Source organism: Gymnodraco acuticeps, unplaced genomic scaffold, assembly GCF_902827175.1.
Source record: "Gymnodraco acuticeps unplaced genomic scaffold, fGymAcu1.1, whole genome shotgun sequence".
NCBI lineage: Eukaryota > Metazoa > Chordata > Actinopteri > Perciformes > Bathydraconidae > Gymnodraco > Gymnodraco acuticeps.
Window position 1 is genome coordinate 172391 of NW_022989831.1, and position 20191 is coordinate 192581.

General features: G+C 43.5%; 1 protein-coding gene across 4 annotated transcripts in view; it reads right to left on the minus strand.

Moving 5' to 3' along the window:
* Window positions 1-4938: 4938 nt before the first annotated feature.
* The window catches only part of znf438 (zinc finger protein 438), a 47449-nt gene continuing 32196 nt past the window's right edge, over window positions 4939-20191 (minus strand). For all 4 annotated transcript variants that reach the window (XM_034234557.1, XM_034234540.1, XM_034234550.1 and 1 more), the window contains 2 exons: window positions 7726-9495; window positions 4939-7583 (listed from right to left, as the gene is read on the minus strand). In XM_034234557.1, the coding sequence (XP_034090448.1) occupies window positions 6986-7583; window positions 7726-9467 (2340 nt within the window). In that variant the 5' untranslated portion in view covers window positions 9468-9495 and the 3' untranslated portion in view covers window positions 4939-6985. The remainder of the gene's footprint in view (window positions 7584-7725; window positions 9496-20191) is intronic.

A 20191-nucleotide genomic window follows, 5' to 3' on the forward strand; every position in this document is an offset into this window, starting at 1 on the left:
CCCTGAAGGCGAAGAGAGGCATTAGCATGCCGTTATCTCGCCACATTCCCTGGAGCTAAGATGACTCCAGAAAGATGCTCTCTGTCTCGTATGAATTTTTCTGGACACACAATCATACAGTAAGCTACTACACACACACACACACAAACGCACACACACAGGTAACAAAAAAAGAAGCGGATGTCAGAGCAAAGAATGAGGACAGGAGTAAAATAGGCCCATCCTGACAGAATAAAGACAATCGCACCTTTTCATCAGCCAGATGTTTTGATCTGAGCTGATTTTGTTTACACATCAATCATGGAGAAACATGGGACGGGGCAGAATCAGCCCTTTATCCTGACAGACTTTACATTGAGTGGATTGAGGCTCAGAGAGTTATATGAGAAGAACGGAGAGGATTGGAACAGATGGCAGGAGTCCCCCTGGGCGAATGGCGCCTACCCCGCTGAACGCTGGGAGCCCTTGACCATCTGGACCAAAAGGCAATGAGCAGCACCCTGTAGCGGATTCCCCATCCAAGTGACATGGAAAAGAAGAGGCGTGCACACTGGGTACAATGTCACCAACATGATGTCCATCAGCTTCATGTCAGAATAAGGTGTACCACATGCACTCATGTTGAATGATCAGATTTACAGGAATGAAGGGCACGCTGGGTTGGAGGTTTAAATCGTTTAACTGCTGATTCTTCCTGGCACATCATACACAGATACAGTTTGTCTTGAAGACCATGTTGTCCCATGCCAAATCCCCCCATAAAATATTTTATATGATAGATGCAAGGAGATCTCTCAGTACTCATCGATCTGTCTATTCATGTAGGAACTTACTGGAACGTATGAAGTTGGAGCAGTTGGTTAAGCTAGCTCCTTTGGCAGAAATAATGTCTCCAACAAATCAAAAGCATATTCTTGTTTTGGCGCGGTTAGCTGTCCAGTCGCCTGTAATTGCTGAAGAGAGCACGACAGATTGGATCCAGTCGGAACAGGAGATATATATATATATATATATATATATATATATATATATATATATATATATATTTATTGAAGGTAGTTAATGTAAACCAGAGACTGAGTTGCACACAAAAGTCTGATCTTCATATGAAAGTTTTATTCTTAAGGGGGGCTTACTCAATCCATCCATCCATTTATGTTATCTAGCCTGACATTAAATGTAGAAAGTGTTGTCAGACCGATTTATATATATAAAAAATATATATATATAAATAATTTCTCAAGTCTTGTCATGCAGATCATTAATACTTTGTCTGTGTGTATTAATGTTCTCTGCATTCTGGTAGAAAAAACAGTTTATGAACATTATTAAGTATTATTAGACTTTGTCATATGTTATGAATTATGACACACACACAACATGCCAAAGTTTGGATGATACCACACTATGGAAAATACCCTGCACTCATGCTTGTACATACGTTCAAATGATTTAAATACACATAAGCAATGCCAGAAGCAGACTGTGAATGATCAACAACAGAAGAAGCAGAACGTTTTGCAAAGAACCTAATGAAAAAAACTTCAAGTAGATATTTGGTTGTAAATCAATGATTGTTGGATTCAATCTCCCCCTAGTGGATATACATTGTAATGTTACAGGAAATAGGACTTAGAACGCTTTCTGTAATCTGATGTAACTGACATACACTTAATTTAAAGTGGACCTATCATGCTATATTTGAATAATATATTGTAGGGCCACACCTATATAAAACATGTCTGTGAAGGTTTTTTTCAAAATACCAAACAGATCATGCATTTTAGCCATGCCTCATTTCGCTCTATTTGCTCTATTTCAGCCCTGTCTTCACAAGGGCTGATTCTGTGGCAAATGAGCTGCAGCTGACCACGCCCCCCTGCAAAGGAGGGGGGCGAGGCACGAGCGTCATGTTACCATGCTGTTACCATGCTGTTACCATGCCACGGCAACTTCTCATTCCCCTGATAGGTGGAGAGTTGCCCATATAGGCGGAGCTCCCCATTTCTGACATCAGAACAATTTCAAATCTGTATCAGTCTGTATCAGATCCGTTGCAGCCCCGTTTTTAGAGATTTGGGTATGGAGGAAAAGAGAGAGGGTTGTGTTTTCTGACACTTGGTGAGTTCCCTGACACACCGGGGACACATATTCATGTATAAAAGACGTACACAAGTGCAATTGGCATGATAGGTCCCCTTTAATATATTGCAAGGTGTAATTATGAGACTTCAAATAAATTCAGATTAACGCTCAAAAGTGGGCGTGGCTTACCAATACAGAGGAGTAGAGGAATATTGACCACCATCCATCCCTCGTTAGTGATGTCCAATAAGGAGATCATCCTTTAGGGTCATCACTGAGGGACACTTTGTCACAATGTCATGTACAAATGTTTTATGAAACTAATATTTATAGCAATTTGAGCGTGTGACACCTTTGGAGAGGCACATCAAAAAGTCATACAGCTCATACAGAACAGAGTGTTGCAGTAATGTACCTGCGCCTGCTTATCCTCCTGAGGTGTATCCATCCCTGCTCCATTTAGAGCCGCAGCTCGGAATCGGATCGATGCCTTTCTCCAGCCGCTCGTCATCAATTATTCACCTGATCAGCCCTGCTGCTCATTAGATGACTAATCTGGGAGGGTGAGGAGAGTCGGAACGCTTTGAAACCTGAGACCGAGAGGCAGCAGGGAAGGGAAGGGCGGATCACATCTCCAGATCCAGAGAGATGGAGGCAGAGTTCATAGATGTGGGATTACCGATTTGTACATCTAAATCCTGACATCCAGGAGGGTTTATAAATCTTTGATGAAACCATAGAATCACTTTGATGAATGTGCACACGTATCACCAACATATTGCACGTGCCTATGAAGGCTTCACGGACGTTAGTGTATTAAGACAGACTGGCAACAGAGCATGAACAGTGAGAAGTGAGAAGGTGGGAGTGAAGCCTCCATTAGCCAAAAGATTGCATACTGCACTCACATTACACCCCACCTAGGTTGTTCTCGAGAACATCTGTGGTCAGTGTGGGTCACATTTTTACTGTGCCATAAATCTCCCTTGGCGTTCTCCCAGTGACGCCAGTTTTGTTATTCTCCATCTCCCTGAAATGTTGTTTAGCGGTCATGTTTCCTTCCTGCAAAATCAGTGTCAAATGAAATAGCAAAACAGGTACGCAGTATATACTGCTGTTTTCATAAACTCACCTTCCACCTAACACTTCCAGGTAGTGCTGAAGGGGGTGTAGCTCAAAGAAAAAAAACAAGAGAAAGAAAGAGAGCAGTTCTCCTTCTTTCCCACTGATCATGTACAAGCGGGGGAAGGGGGGTGGCTTTGATCTCCCATGTCCCCCTGAGAGCCACAGTGAGGTGGGAGTGCGGTGTGACGGCTGTGGTACACGTTAGCTCTGATTAAAGGGAAATATGCATCACCGTATAGCGCTTTCCTTTTTATCTGTGCCTGCGATATGGTGCGATGGCGACGCTAGATTGGGTCCTGATATGTTCTGATGTCGCAGCTTTATCTGTGTTCAGCCGGAGCTGAAAGCCACCTGAAGTTGAGTCCCTCTGATTTGAAACCTTTTGAGTCCGGGTAAAGTAGTTTGAAGAAGTTGAGTTGCTGAGGTTGTTTTGTGTCGGGAAGTTGCCGTTTCTCTTGTGCTGTGGCTTGTTTGAGTAGCGGCAGAAATCACAGCCTTTGACCTTTGTTACAAGGTCATGTGCCTCCAAATCAATTAGAGCCTATAGGACCGGCATTCCACACTGGTGTGGCAATGACTTCCAGGGCATGGCGAGTATTTGGTCATGACAGCATAGGAAACAAATAGAAAGTGCATTCTCTAATTTATGGTAGTGGATTAGAAAAAGGGTGGTTTCTTGTTGCTCTAAATCCATCATGTCAGGCAGAATAAAAGATACACAAAGGGAAAATTGAGATCAGAACTAATGTCATCTTCATTCATTAAATATGAAGCCATCACAAAGCAGGCAGCCATTGTTTTTATGTTTTTTTTGGAACATGGAAACCTTTCTCTGAACCGGCAGTCTTCAAAAATGTCATGTTGCATCTCAAAACTAATTTGGAGATTGCATGGTCTAGCTACTAAAAGAGAGGTGTGCATTAAAACCAAAAGGTAGAAACACATTGGCACGCACGTTTGATAGGGTTTTGATGCTAAAGAAGACTGATGGAAGGGCTGTTAGGAGGGGAGGAGCAGAGGTAAGGCATATGTAGGCTATTAAAAGCTAACCCACTTTGCTTGACCCTTACATCCTGCACACACCTTTTCAGAGTGAATTATCAATTAATTCCAATGAATACACAGTGACCCATGCTCCTGTCTGCCTAGGCCCAGCACTCAATCTGCCCTTTATGCTACAATAGACGAGACATTCACATCGGCAGGGTATTAAGTGTGTTTGAGGGTCAATTTATGTAGCTATTTCTTCTTTTTACTTAGGTTGAAAATATTAGTTAATTCATCTGTTGAGATACAATTGACTGGCAATTATTCATCATAAATAAAACACAAATTGAAAATGTTTTCATGGATTAAGAAATAGTGTTGGGCATTTTTTCTGCCTTTAGCCGATATATTGTACAAAAAAAGATGAATAACTAAAAGTAATAAATAATTGTGAGTGGCAAAGTAAGTATTACATTTATTTTCTTATTTTCCATGCTCAGTTAAAATAGATAATATACGAGCTAATAGACACATCACCTCAGAAGTTATCTTTCAAAGGCTTGTAGCCGCAGTTAGCAATCTTAACAGTGCTCAACATTTTACCCAAGTGAAACAAACTGTATGACACCAAACGTTTTACAAATAAATCCTAGCTGGGCGAAATGCTTTTTGTGTAAACAGTTCTGAATTGCATTAAATGCATGACACTGGATACTTGGCAAGGACCTCTAAGACTTGAAATGTCTTGAACAAAGCACATCTTTATTTTCACAAACATCAGATTCTTCAGGTACACAAACAGTCAACACACTCAACATATTTAGTGAGTCAAACACATCACATAACCTAACGTGGGGCTTTTCACTTTCCGACTTGTGCTGAGGAAATAAGAGTCTGACCCTTAATTCTGTCACTTCCTGGTTTGTGTTGAGGGCTTGAAAACAAAGAACAGTTCATTGATGAACACTCAAACACAGCATTCAGAAACTGTAGATGACCCACTAAGTGTGACACACATCAGTGCTTTTCCCTTCATTCACAGTCCCACGTTTTGTGTCGGACACATAAGGACAACTCTTCATGGCTTTTGTTGCCAGTAGGCAATGATATATTCATCTCTTGTTACCCTCCTCCCATATGACAGAACACAGCAGCTGATTCACTAGTTACTCTATGTAAATATATATATTTTGTCTCAATATATCTATATATTCTATCTATGGAATAAGTCTATATCGCATATATATATATATACTTTTGGTAGGGTTCTGAAAACATTCAGGTACATTCACTTGACCCTGTGATGTTTTTTTTCGTCATATGAAAGATAAACACAGATATAGTAAGCAGAGATACTTGCCATGTAGTAATGGCCTCCCACCAAGAAAAACAAGACATTAAGCATCCCCAAACTTAGAAGAAAAAACATAACAAAATGTCTCAGTGCTGGTTCTTTAAGGACCAACAACAAGCATAAATATACTAAAAGACCTCTGTATTAATCTAGAGTATAAAATAGCATATTATCTGGACTTGACAACAGTTTATAATAACTCTAATAGAGTCTGTGTGCACACAATTCCACAGGTGTACAAGAGCTGGCAACAACAGGTAGGCAATTTGATGGTTTCCTTTGCGTAAGTCAACAAAAAATATTCTGTTAGTGGTTAAAAAGCTTGAATGCAAAACTCACTTCTACAATCACTAGTGTGAATAGACCTTGGCATATCACAGAATACACAAAAAGGCAATACTCTACAAGTCAGGGGGTTGAATTTGGCCTACGGAGGACCATGTTGACAGTAAGCCCTACTATGCATGAACATTGTTTTTTCAGAAGGCCACAAGGATGTCACTTGGGTGCTGGTTAGGAAAGTGTTCCTTTATGGGTCTGGGTTGACAGAGGACCCTAATACTGATCTTAAATCGGGCTGTACAAGTTTAAGTCATAACTAAATATTATTTTCCTGTTACAGGAGAAATATTACATTTAGGCATTGTGTACACTTACTGTTTTATTTTTAACCCAAGGCCAATAGATAATTGTCAGCCATTGTGACATTAGATAGTGTGCCCCTGTTACGAGATTTACATTTCTTATTATTTTGCAAAGGGTCAGTGCATCCAAACACATTTTCTCATAGTGGAATCTAACATAGCAAATTTGGTAGTATCAGATTATAAAATGTAGGTACATGGGATTTTGTTTGTGCTACTCAGAGTACTATACAACGCTTATTTTCCTCTGGATAATCCACAGATTAACGCGGACACAGTTTCTGCAATGAGATGTTGTTTTATAATTAAAAAAATGTAAATTATTCTTTGTTTGGAGATAGAAAAATCAAAAACTGAGCACATAAAACCATACTGTATATATATATTTCTGAATGTCTAGATACCATAGAGATTAAGTGAGTTGACCCTTTAACAGTATTACTGTGTCAGCTAGGTTATAATTACCCTTTTATTACGATTTAAATAAGAAGTAGAAAAAATAATCCAACGGGACACTAAATACACACATCTCCAAACAAAAAACCAAACAGTGCAATCTAAATAACATGAAAAACAATATTGTTTAAACATTGGATTATCTTTCCTTGAGAGAATGTACCTTATGAATTGTATCACAAAGATATTTTCTTTGCTCCTGGACCAAGACAAATGTGCCAACTGGTGAAATATGAAACTAGTGATAAAAGTCATAAGAGAAACTCTCCATCCCTGTATAGCAAATATTGTATGTGTGAGAAGTAACAGTAAAGGGCTCCATGCCCATCCAGGACTAGGCTGGATAGTGTGGGCTTGGAGCAGGAGTGTCTAGATCCCCCTCAGCCTCACCTTCTTCCAGGACGGAGTAGGAGCTCAGTGCATCCCACAGAAGGCTTGGCTGCTCACAGTGGTGGCGACTCCTCCAGTGCTCCATAACTCCGTCTTTAGTGTCCAACACCTCGCTGCAAAGCACGCAGTTGAAGGCCGCACCTGCTGCAAGGACGCCAAGTCTTCCTCCGCTGCCTTCTGGTGAAGAGAGGGTCACACTATCCTCCCCCTCTTGGCCATGGTGGTGGGACATGATGTGCCTCTTAAGTTTGGAGAAGGAGACAAACTCCTCGTTGCAGCTGCCGCACTTGACCAGGTTGCGCTTCTCATTGAGTTGACGCCAGTAGTGGGCAGCGTGCTTCACCAGCTCGTTTTCAGCCTCCCGGCCACCGCGCAGTTGTTGACCATCATGAAGTGGAACCTGGATCTCCTCCCCATGCACATACAGTAAATGCATCTTCATGTCTGCAAAGGTGGGAGTGATGGCTTGGCAGCGGCCACATTTTATCTGCAGCTCCACAGGGTCTTCCCGATCCTGATCATCTGATGGCTCTGAGTTGGCCCTGGGAAGACGATTTAAAACGTTAGTACGACAGTTTAAAAGAAGTCAGGTAATCAATATGTTTATTCAGCCACTATAAATTGTGCCATCACTGCATAAAACCTGCAACAATTAAGTAAGTGCTCAATCAATATTAATCTTACCCCTCTACTGACAGGTCATCCTCGTGATGGCTGATGGACGGCTCCACGGTCAGCACCACCTTGTGAACCTCTCTCAGGTGACTGAAGTAAACCCCGACATATCCAAAGGACTTCTCGCAGAACTCACAGCACAGAGACCGACGTGGGCGTACCTCAGAGTGGTGAAGCTTCATGTGGGTGCTCAGGCTTCCAGAGTGAGCGTACGCCTTGCGGCAGACTGGGCAGGCGTAGGGCCGGCTGTTGGTGTGACTGTTCATGTGGCTCTGGAGGTGATGCTTGAACTGGAAACAGCGGCTGCAGGTAGGGCAACGGTGAAGCGGACGGCTGCTTACGAACACTCTTGTATGCGAAGCACCTTTCAGTTGTAGGGTCACTGGGGCTGTTGGGGGAGGACTGTCCAGGGCCTTGGTTGTTGTAGTGGTAGGGAGTTGATGATCGAGTATAAGCTCCTGTTCTTGGGCATCTGGAGTAACCGCAGGCAAACTAACCAGTTGGGGAAGTGTCTCCATGACCAACATGGGCTTGGGTCTTATGCTGCGGTACTTCTTTGAAATATCAACTTCTTTTTGTTTAGAGCCTAGAACAACTGCTGGCGGTTTCTCTGGGACTCTTCCACGGAAAAAAGACAAAGACCTCTTCTTTCTGGCTTCAAATGCCAAGATGTCCTCCATTGTCTTTCTCTTCCTCCCCCTCTTCTTACCAGGTGGGTTCTGCAGGGATCCCAACACAGGCATGAGTGTGGTCTTTGAGTTGGGCTGAAGAGTGGAGTTTGGGACCTGGTTCTGAACCAAGGCTTCAGATGTCTCGAGGGTCTTGGATGTAGGATCTACGGGGCTGGTGAGTCCTGTCTGGCTAGAGAAACCTTTCTTCTCTGGAGACAAATTGCTGAGCTGGGCAGCTGGGATGAGGGTATTCTTGATCTTAGAGTAGGGCAGAATGGGCAGTTTACCCTTTGGTGGGGACGGGATTATCTGGACTGCTTTGCTGAAGATGGCTGAGGACAGGACAGTGATACTGCTCTGGGGTTGGGCAACAGCAGAATTAGATTGGCACAGCCTCATTGTAGTCTTGCTTTCCTCAAGGGACTTACTTGGGGAGCCTTTGACAGCAGTAGGGGGGTACTGGAGGTTCTGAATAAGATTAGATGTAGCAGGTCGTTCAGAGCAATCTGGTGCTCGCTCTAACTGAGAACCCGGGTACAGGACTGCATTGTCTGGGAGAAGAGCAGTGACGGAGATATCAGAGGAGGCTGGGTCAATCAGAATCACCTGCTCTGAAGGCTCTTCTTTGGGCACTACGATATCCTTTGTTTGCTCATGTTGCTTTATCTTCATAACTGTTGGCCCACAGGAAGCTGACATGGATTGTGCTGAGGCCGCAACCTTGGGGACAGTTTTTGCCCTGGCAGCCAGTGGTGGTGACTTGACCTTATCTGTGGTCCCCTTGCTTCTCATTGGCTGGTATCTGGGAATAGGCAATTTTGGGTTTGTTTGAGTTTGCTGCTGTTGTTGCTGTGGTGTCTGAGAGGAGACAGAAGGGGGAAGTGCCACCAGAGAAAAAGTGCCATCCTGACCTGCTATTTGCATCAGTGCATAGTTTTGAGTGGGCACAATGATGGACTTGGGGCTAGTGGCGGTGGCAGCCTCAGGGAGGGCAGAGGGAGGCTGGCAGGACAGGACCGCAGGGGAGGGGGAGGGCGCCGGGGCCTTAGGGGCGATGCTCCTGAACTGAAGGCTCTTCATCTGAAGGGCTGGACTCACTGGCTACCAACTGGAAGACAAAAGAAACAGAATGTTGTTAGATACAACTCTGAGACAAGATAGCCATTTTTGCTCCAAACATTTATAACCCTTGACTTCTAACCTCAAGATTCCACAGCTACTGCTCAAATGGGAATACAGTATGATTGCTGTTTTAAATGTATTTGTTCTAACATACTAAATAGGAATAATTCAGAAGGTTACTTCTGAAAGATGGCAAGATCATGAGAGAGAATGTAACCTCACTGCACAAGGCCTTAGTGTTTTGATGATGTCATTGCTGTTCAACCTAACAGGAGAGAAGCCAACATTGTATAAACATACTGTCGTCAATACAAGCATCTGCACAAGTGTGACAAGCTGTCCTATTACCCATGTCTCCCTGGTCACACACAGCACACTCACTCTCCCCCGGGCTAAGGACAGACTGCCCCCTTTGATTTCGGCTCAGCATGTAGCCAAGGTACATGCTGGGGCTCTGCGGGGGGGCTCCTCATACCCCCCCTCACTTCCTGGAAGGATAAGCCAGTGGACCGTGAAAGCTGCCCATCGGCAGGATCTTTACAAGATGAAGAGGGGTCTCATCTCATCTCCCCCTCCACTGACCAGCACTGCAACCTGGCCGAAGGCTATGAGGATGCCCCTGAAAAAAGCCCTGAATTTACTTTATCATCCCTTGTTCACAAACAACATTTCATGGTTATCCAACGGGGATGAGGCTTTTCCACTCTGTGGATCGCCATTATGACTGTGTTGATACAAAAATACCGCTGAAGTTTAAGGGGAAACTATAACCTCATAGTGAGGTTTTAAACAAGACTATATTATATAAATCTACCGTACGTACAGTTTCCATCCATCAATCAAAAGCCACAGGTATTGCTTTAAAAACAAAGGCAACATTCCCTTTATTTATATCAATACTGTATCTTTATATCAAAAGGAGGGAGAGATTACAGAGAAGTGCTTCAAAGGGCCTAATTGTAAACAGACTGAGGTTTAAATTTCACATTAAGGCCCGACTTTCAATAGCAGCATTTGATACAGGCGTTCCAACTCCTCTCTGTAATAATACTCAGCATAAAGTGCAACAATCTGGAAGTGTCACAAAAGGCAATATTCAACAACAGAATGTCTCAATATTAAAAAAAACATTGTATTCATTTTCAAAGAAGTCTGGGCAAGACACTTTATACATTCAAAAAGAAGGAAAGAAAATAAAAACTGCAAAGGGCATATTGTTTAACAGCTGGAAGTGTTTCAGTGCGGAGAGATTATTTATACAGTACCCCTACCGCATTACGACTCCATAAAACTGGAGATATTCCTTCTCTGTGTGGATAGTTGACTCCAGTTTGACTGTGACTTTGGCTGAACACCGAGTGGAATAAAACCCTGGGATGCATGTTCTGCTGGGCATTTTATGTGGCTATAGAAAAGTAGGAGATTCATTCTACCATGTGGACGTTTTCAGTTGGACATGAGGGGGGGGAAAAGGTGTGTATCAACAGCTGGAGAAGCAGCCAGTAGGCCTATAATCCTTTTGTCACAGATGATCCAGCAGACGCCACCTGACACCAAGTAACTCCACACAAAAACAAGATCAGCTTTAATATATCCCATTGTCGCATTCCAACTGGAAAATTATATAAATAGAAGTGGAGGGTCGGATAACTTTATTTCTTCAGGGCATCAAACATTCTACAAAAATCAAACCATTTGATACTACACAATAAGACCATTTAACTTTGATCCTCATTATGCTAAGAAGAAAGAAGATACGGAAACAGTCTGTCCCAACAATCTTTCTCATTACGAGGCACATTTTTTCAGCAAGGTTATCCAACATCTAATCTGATCATGTAAACTGATGTTTCTATCGTATCTCTTGCGCTGTTGTGTCTACAAGCTTCTGTACACAGATGTGTTTGCACAGAATGACGGATGCCATCATGACGAGCATGTGGCAGGAGGGAGTAGAAACAGAAAGATACAGAAGAAGGAATATGCAACAACAGAACATAATGATGGGCAGGATATGATTTATTTATCATCTTCTAGCATGCTATACTAGCTAATAAACACAAAATACAGCTGATATTGTAGGTATTCATTATGTCTGCACTGAATTAACTTTGATATGCTGGTGGCACTAGGGATCTGGAGGACATTTGGATGATTAAAATATGCCTTTAAAAGAATTGAATCCTAATCAATATTTACTGGGAACTATTTGACCATACTTTTACTACAGCATGTGAGCGACATGGAGTGGTGATCATTTCATCCCATCGCTCATGGAGTTGCAAGCTAGATGGTCAAATGTGTATAGGAGAGATGGAAAGGGGTAAGAAAAGGCTGCTTTCCACTGCATCTGTCACTGATTCTGACCCTAGCACTGATTTCCAGAGGCCCTGAAGCAACTGATTTAACATGCACTCACACTGAGATCTACTATTAGAAATACGCTGATACAACAGGCGAGAGTCTGTGATGAAGACACAGCCTCAGGCAACACACAGTTTTCTTTAATATACAGCATGAGGCATGGACAAAGTCTCCTTCACTGCCATCCATCCATCCATCCATCTTCTCCCGCTTATCTATGGTCGGGTCGCGGGGGTAGCAGTTCCAGCAGAGAGCCCCAAACTTATTTTCCCTGGCGACATCAACCAGCTCTGACTGGGGGATCCCAAGGCGCTCCCAGGCCAGCGAAGAGATATAATCCCTCCACCTGGTCCTAGGTCTACCCCTTGGTCTCTTCCCAGCTGGACGTGCCTGGAACACCTCCCTAGGGAGGCGCCCAGGTGGCATCCTTACTAGGTGCCCGAACCACCTCAACTGGCTCCTTTCGACGCGAAGGACGAGCGGTTCAACTCCGAGTCCCTCCCGGATGACTGAACTTCTCACCTTATCCCTAAGGGAGACACCAGCCACCCTGCGGAGAAAACCCATCTCGGCCGCTTGTATCCGCGATAACGTTCTTTCGGTCATGACAGGTCTATGCTGCCAAATATTACAATTTGAAAAGGATACCTTCCACCTTCTATTTCCATTATTCCTCTCTATGAGAGTCCTCTCTTTTCATACTTTGCTTCCCCTTTTAGGATGCCTCTCAGTGTGGCTCTATCTGCATAATCAGTATGTTAACAGCTCTCCTTCTTCAGTTCAGGCACATGGGAGAGGATTGCGTGAAAAAGGGAACAAAATAAAGGAGAGAGTAGAAGAAGGGAAGCCTTTTTTCAATTGTGGATAGACCAGTGACTGTCATCATCATTCTCTGTTCTCCTGAGGTGGTCCTTGTGCACAGTGAGGTGCGGAGGAAAGACAGAAACTGTCTGGAAGACAGCCAGAGCGCGACAGATGCTTAAAAGCCAGAACTGTAAATATGCATCTGATCCAGACTCAGCAGGGAGAACAGCAGTGACAAAGTGTGTAAAGGCAGAGACAAAACAAAGGTTATAATTCAACCTAGAGTCATTATGCATATACTAAAAAATGTAGGGGTAATTATTTTAGAAGCAAAGGGTTTCAAATACACAGCCATTGCAATTTATCAATAGTACATTGTCCTACATGTCTCAGAGGTCACTAGCATTAACCAAGTTACTGTTTCATTGCCTGAAAGTGCCCTCCATTGCAAACCTGTGTCTAACTAATTGGTACTGGGATCTGATGGGCCTGTGTCTCCTAAAGGGTATAACACAGTGGGGCAAGGGAAGAAAAGCACAGGGAGGTCACAGATGCTACTCAATCTGCCGCTGGATTTGAAACGCCAACCACTCTAATCTGACTGGGGTCAGAGGTCGGGGCTAGGGTGACGCAAAAACCTGGTTTGCGGGGAGAATTTGAGGCTGAGAGAAAAAGAGAAGAAGAAACAACGGTGGGGGTGATCCACAGAGACAGATTATCAGGTAAAGCCACAGGGGTGAGAGGTGAGGATCTGCTGTTTATGCTGGAAACAGGTCAGGGTTGAGCAGGAGGGCAGTGTTGGGACAGGCCAGGCATCCACCTGGAATGGAATGGTATGAAGTGAACTCCACAAGCTACACACACATGTCACAAAACCTGGGCCTGAGTCACATGTCCAGCCCAAACTGATGAGCTAACCAACAAAACAACCTGCTTATTGTTCACCAGTAATGCAATTTATTGAGAGGGGAAAGCAGTACTGTGTGAAATGTCAAAACATGGAGAGTGCTGTGTTTTGGTAGCATCCCTGCTGCTTTATCTGACTCTGTTTTGTCTTGCTTATGGCCAGCTACTGTTTAAACTGCAGTGGCTGCATTTTTCTCCCACAATAGGGAAAGGGAAGTAGTTTCTCTTGTGGTTGGTTTGAAAAAAAATCAAATGTGAAGTGTTTTGAGGAAAGCAGAGCGGGGAGCAGAGTAGTGTGAGGTTTGTTATCTCCCTGGTAGGTGAGAGCAATGCTCATCTGGGACTCTGAGATAGAGCCTGGAGATGGAGGGGGTCTGGAATGAAGTAGGGGTGTGTGTGTGTGTGTGTGTGTGTGTGTGTGTGTGTGTGTGTGTGTGTGTGTGTGTGTGTGTGTGTGTGTGTGTGTGCAGACCCAGCGGAGGCCAAGCTCCCCCAGGTTTTAGCCCAGATGAAAGGCCAGGATCTGGGCTAGATAAGAGGGCAGATCACGGGGGGTCGGGGCCAGCCGGCTGTGCGAAGCCATGTCCAGCGGCCATCTTTAACCAACCTCCTCCCTCTCTCTCACACACACACAAACACAGTATGCAGGATTAGTGACCCTGAGAAAGGTAGTTAAAAAATACATTTCTTTCTTTAAACAATTATAAAAAATAAACAATAAAGGCGCAATCTGTGAATGATGCAGTCCAAATGGAAATTAGATAATTCCATTTGTTTTTTCCTCCTGAGTGAACTTATGCGTTATCTGTGCTCAATTGCTTTTTCCTGCATGCATGCTAACTGCTCATCTTTGCTCCCCAGCCTAAGGTGTACGTGTGTGTGTACGTGTGTGTGTGTGTGTGTGTGTGTGTGTGTGTGTGTGTGTGTGTGTGTGTGTGTGTACGTGTGTGTGTGTGTGTGTGTGTGTGTGTGTGTGTACGTGTGTGAGAGAGCAGGGTCTGAAGCAAAGGCAGTCATGGAGAAAATGAAATCAGTGTTTGCAGAGGTCCTTGTTTCATCCGAGAGCTCTGCTGAATGAGAAGGCCAAGGAGTCGGACAAAAGGTGAATACACACCATGCAGAAACACACACAATGACTTTTTGGTAGCTGCTCCTATTGCCTTTTCACCCGAAAACCAGCAGTGAAAGGTTTGCAAAAAACAAACATTACAGCATCATACACACACACACACACACACACACACACACACACACACACACACACACACACACACACACACACACACACACACACACACACACACACACACACACACACACACACACACACAACACACACACACACACACACACACACACACACACACACACACACACACACACACACACACACACACACACACACACACACACACACACACACACACACACACACACACACACACACACACACACACACACACACACACTATGTCATCCACTGTCACCTGAGCAAATCAATGCAACGGAGAAATCCATTCCAATTAGGATCCCGCTGCTCTGCCCTGCATGTGGATGTAGATTAATCGATATAGAAATCCCACCGCTAACCTGCCGTTCCTCTAAGAGAATACGCTTTACTGAGACTCCAGATGATTTTACTTTCATCGACTTGCATCTTAGAAATGAGCAAATGAATTCACTCATCACTTATTTTTGTATCTAAGCTGGTAGAAATGTTCAAAAGTAAGGCAGAAACTACATCCCTCCACGGTTTAAAGAATTCAGAATAAGTGGTCACTACAGACAGGCTAGACCCTCAATAAAAACAAGGCAATGTGCTTTGAAGGCAGGATGCTGTAAACCCCTGAAACCAATGACCTTTGACCCGATGTCCAACAAGGCCATGTGTCATCCCCGGGAAGCTGTAACGTCTTCAATCATCCATGCTCACAGATGAACCAAATGAGCATAAGACACTCGCAGTCACATGCGCACAGATGACATGGCTGCCGGCTCGGAGTTGAGTGGCGTCGGCGTGGAGCCGAGGTGACAGCAGTGTGTCCAAGTGCGTGCAGACGTGTGTGTTCAAGGTCTCAAGTGTTAACGGGCTCCCCCCACCTCAGGCAGCCAGCACTGTGTTAGCCATGCTCAACATAAAACCTTTTACCTGACCTTTCCCTCTGCCGTGACATTTGGAACCTTCTGAATAGGTCAAACAGGACTAAAGAGTGGTGGAAAAAGGCAAGGGAGTTGCAGGAGAAACAAATTGAAAGAGGAGAGGAATGAGGGCTGTCAGTGGAGGGAGGTGACAACTGATGTGCTTGGGAATATGTAGGAAAGACAAATATCAACTGCTGAGAATTCCCACAATCAAACTGTCGTGCTGAAGGGATATTTCGGAACCTTTTACTATCCCATCACTCAGTGTGAGAGCAAGAGAAAAATAGCAGTTTAAAATGCTGCTGAATTAATATCCGTGAAAAAGCACTGGCGGAGTGAAATATTTAGTTTCAGAAATGTGCAGAGTCACTGATAACAGGAAGTTGCTGCAAGTACATTTTGCTGAGTGACCAACAGGAACAAGGCAGGAAATGACGATATGCTGGTAAGATTGCTACAGAAGTGCAAAAGCGGAAACTGGTGGATGCATGACATACAAGGTTTGTGTTCCAATGCCAAAGCAGATAAAAACATGGTGACCTCAGTCTGATGTACTGTAGATGTAGAGTGGAACAGGAAAAACAACTATTTGTCCTGGTTTGTTAGTTACTTACCAGTAGACAGATTTCCCGTTAAATATAGGATACACATACAGTATCTTGACATGGTGTAGAATGGCATTTCTATAGACAAATAATTAACCTGGTTTAAGCAGCAGATTTACAGTGTTCACTGGTCACCCTTCTAAAAGCATGACCCTAAACATCGAAGCCATGTTCCCATTCCAGCTGGACAAGAGAATACCAAATAGAAATTCAGTTTGACCACCAGGTGAGTATGAGTTTTGGTTACAAAGACAAGCAACAAATCATCAAAACGGACAAACTTGCAAGAGGCACTCAATAGGTCTTTGGTTATTGACAAAATTCATAATTGGGGGGATATGCAATCATGTAACAGAGCCTATCCTCCATTTCTATCTAGAAAGTAAGAAAGTCATCTGACAAGATGTGTGACTTTTCAAAAGAGATCTAAAAATCGAACAGAGTCACAGATGTATGAACGCAGTTTAATTCTTCACAAAACTACATCCATCACTATTTGTGCGAACAGATGCAACACAATGGATGCCTTTGAGGAAAGACTGTCAAAAAGGCAGCCCAGTTATACAGCTTTTCATGAAAGCAGGAAGTAAAGACCTCTGCCTTTAGATGTGATTACACAAACAAAAAAAACTGTTTGAACATTCTCTTAAAGCATAATACAACCTTAAAACTGGAATGGTCATCAAAACTGCTTGAAATTGGACATAAAACACATCAGTGTTTCCCCTAAATACAAATAGTGGCGGCGCAGCGCCGCTGCTGGAATATGCGCGCTAGGGGGCACCAGCCAGGTTTTTTTTTTATTAAAATAATAATAAGTGGCGACCCTTTTTCATTTTGATTGTTTGTTATGTGGATTTGTAGTATTTGTGTTACTGTATGTTCAATAAAGGTGTATTTTTGCTAAATCTTGAGACATTGCCACTGTATGTACTAGGCAGGGCTGATTTTTGGCATAGGCGGTCGCCAGATCTGGGGGGCGCTGCGCTGGTAGCTCTGGGAGGGGGAAAAAACATTTTGACCGTTGGCGGCTCATCCTAATTTTCGGCCTTGATGTAACAACATTCATAATTAAGTCAATGTAACACCCTTTTCACCCCGGTTACACTTTTCATTTGCCCTGTACGATGGGCGCTGCAAGTGATGAAAGTGGGGGATGTTGGCTTATCAGGCGCCCGCATCTCACAGCCAAAGTGCGAGCGTGGGAGCGAGAGAGGCCGCACCGGTACCGGCGCTGTTGTTATTAGAATCTGGTGCTAGCTGCGCTAACGGATATAAGAAGTAGATGTTTCTACAACCAGGGTGGAGGAGAGCTCTCATGTCAGACTGAGAGGCTCAGTGAGGTAAAGGACTCTTGAGTGTTTAGATAGTTAATTTTTGTCTAAGTCATCTCAGTGGGTCTTAAACGTTTTGACCACAAATTATGTAAACACATATTTCCAAGACACTCCTTTATAATTATTAGGATAAATAAAAACAGGTTTGAAATCATTCCAATGTATACTCAGCAGTATATATATATATATATATATATATATATATATATATATAAATATAAATATATATACTCAGCATGTATATATGTAGGACAGTAAACAAAAATATAGTTTAAAGTTGGAGAGATTCAAAAATATGCATTTAATAAATAAATGTTAACTAGGTAAAATAAGATATGAATGAACAACAAAAATAAAATAAGTTACATTTATTTGTTATTGGCTATGGTAGGTTATTGGTTATGTTCATATCCTTATTTGATTATTAAAATGCAAACTGATCTTTTTCATATGGGTGTTTAGAGTTGTACCCCCTACAGTAGGTCAGGTCTCTAGTAATTGTCTGCTCAAAGTGCACCAGATTGAAGCATTTTACTTTAAAATGATCAAAAAAATCTTTCCGGGGGGGGCATACCCCCTGACCCCCCTAGAGGATGTGACGTCCAACCCCAATTCAAATATGTTCATACAATACTGAATACATTTGAAGCAATTTTTACGTATATTACCTATGTCAATACGTTTCTGTTTTTGTAGTGTATTGTCTTTAGTAGAGATTTTTCATTTATTCTTGATATATAAAATCTCGCCTAGAGCAGCAAATTGTCTAGAACCGGCCCTGGTACTAGGCCTCAAGACGAGCCTTTCTTGTGCTGGCAGACACATAGAAACAAATTGGCGGGGCGCACTTCGCACGTGGACACACTAACAAATTCCACGCGGTCCGCGCTCACATTATGCTGGGCCCACGTGCCTTAGCACCGCTGCTATGACTCCATCCTAGGGGAAACACTGCACATAAAGTAGGACATGGGGCTTTAATTACGAAGCGTCAACACAACAGGTAAACACTGCACACAACACTTATTTGATATATCTTGCCCTTATTAATCAGATAACATCTAAAGAAATCAAAGATGTTACATCCAGTGCGGAAGCAAACAACCTGACCTGTCCATTTCTATCCAACACCCTTCTTTCTTTCTTGCTACTTCCCTGATTTATTAATCTGCTCTTCCATCCCTACTGACAGACATGCAGTGTGATAAACATATACTCACAAGTAAACCTTCAAAACTCCCCAGATAAGGACTGCAAATATTTTTTGTTCATGTACACACTGTCGAAGAAAAGTGATGCCACCGCAACCTCGACTGGGACACTAAGATAACACCTGCGTTCCCGGTCCCACCTTAATGATCACTCAACGCAATGGGAGAACTTTAATGGGGGCCCTGGAAGGAAGGAAGCTGCCAGCTTGCTAATTTTAGGCACTCTGCATCTCAGATGAAACGCTGGAAAAGGCAGAGAGGAGGCGTGGAGAGGCGGGAAAGTTCTCTGTCTCTCACTTTCTCGACTTTCTGCCTCATGTCTTTCTAACTATCATTACCCCCTGCATCCGCTACGAGAGAGTCTCACAGCTCTTTGATTCTCTGAATCATCTCTCCCTCTCTTCCTGTTCCCAGGCCTTCCTCCCTCTCTTGCTCTTCACTGGCTTTCTCCGTCTCTTTCTCTCCTTTTCCCGACTCGCTCTTTCATTCTCACCTCCCTTCCCTTCTGCCGGTACCTGAGTAAATAAACAGTGTTGTGTGGGATGCTAATTAGAGCAGGTTCAGGGACGTGACGAGCCCAGAGACAGATAAACAGCAAGGTGGGGAGGAGAAGAGATGAGATGCAGGGGGTGGGGGTGGAGGTAACCCACCCCAAGGGCAACACAACAGACACAAACACATCAGCTTAGCGGTGAAGGACAGACAAGAGTGGTTTTGGCTTTCAAGCCAAGTTAGGGCGGCTTTGAAGCGAAGGGTAGAGAACTTTGAAGGGGTTGCGATGGAGTGAAGGGCACTAGAAGCGAAAAAGGGGCACGTGATGGAGCTTCAGCCACGATGAGGGGAAGAGGGAAAGTCGTGCAAACTTCCTTAATGACGGCTGCTCCTGGTAAGAGATCAAAAGAATATGCAGATGATCCCAACGGTTTCTTCTCCTGTTGAGGTGAGCCTGGGCTTCTAAAAGCAGGTCAATGTGAGGCAGCTTGTTCTTATTTAACATAAGCTGGCCTTTCCGGGGGGAATAAGCTGCTGGATATGCAGGTGAGAAGGTAATGTTACAAAGGAGAGGTGAACACAAACAAGTGCTGACACTTGGGGGTAGCTTGTTGTAACTCTACACTGTCAAAGCAAAAATAGAACTTCTATTGAGATCAGTTGCACCTCAATGCTTTTGAAGTAAATCATGAGCTACACCTTATGTGACATAACAGAAGTGCAAACATGAGACTTGGAATATCCTTTGCTGACTTGAAACTTGAAGCTGCCCTCAAAGACTTGACCTAGACTTTCTCCAAAAGACTTGATGACAGATCCAG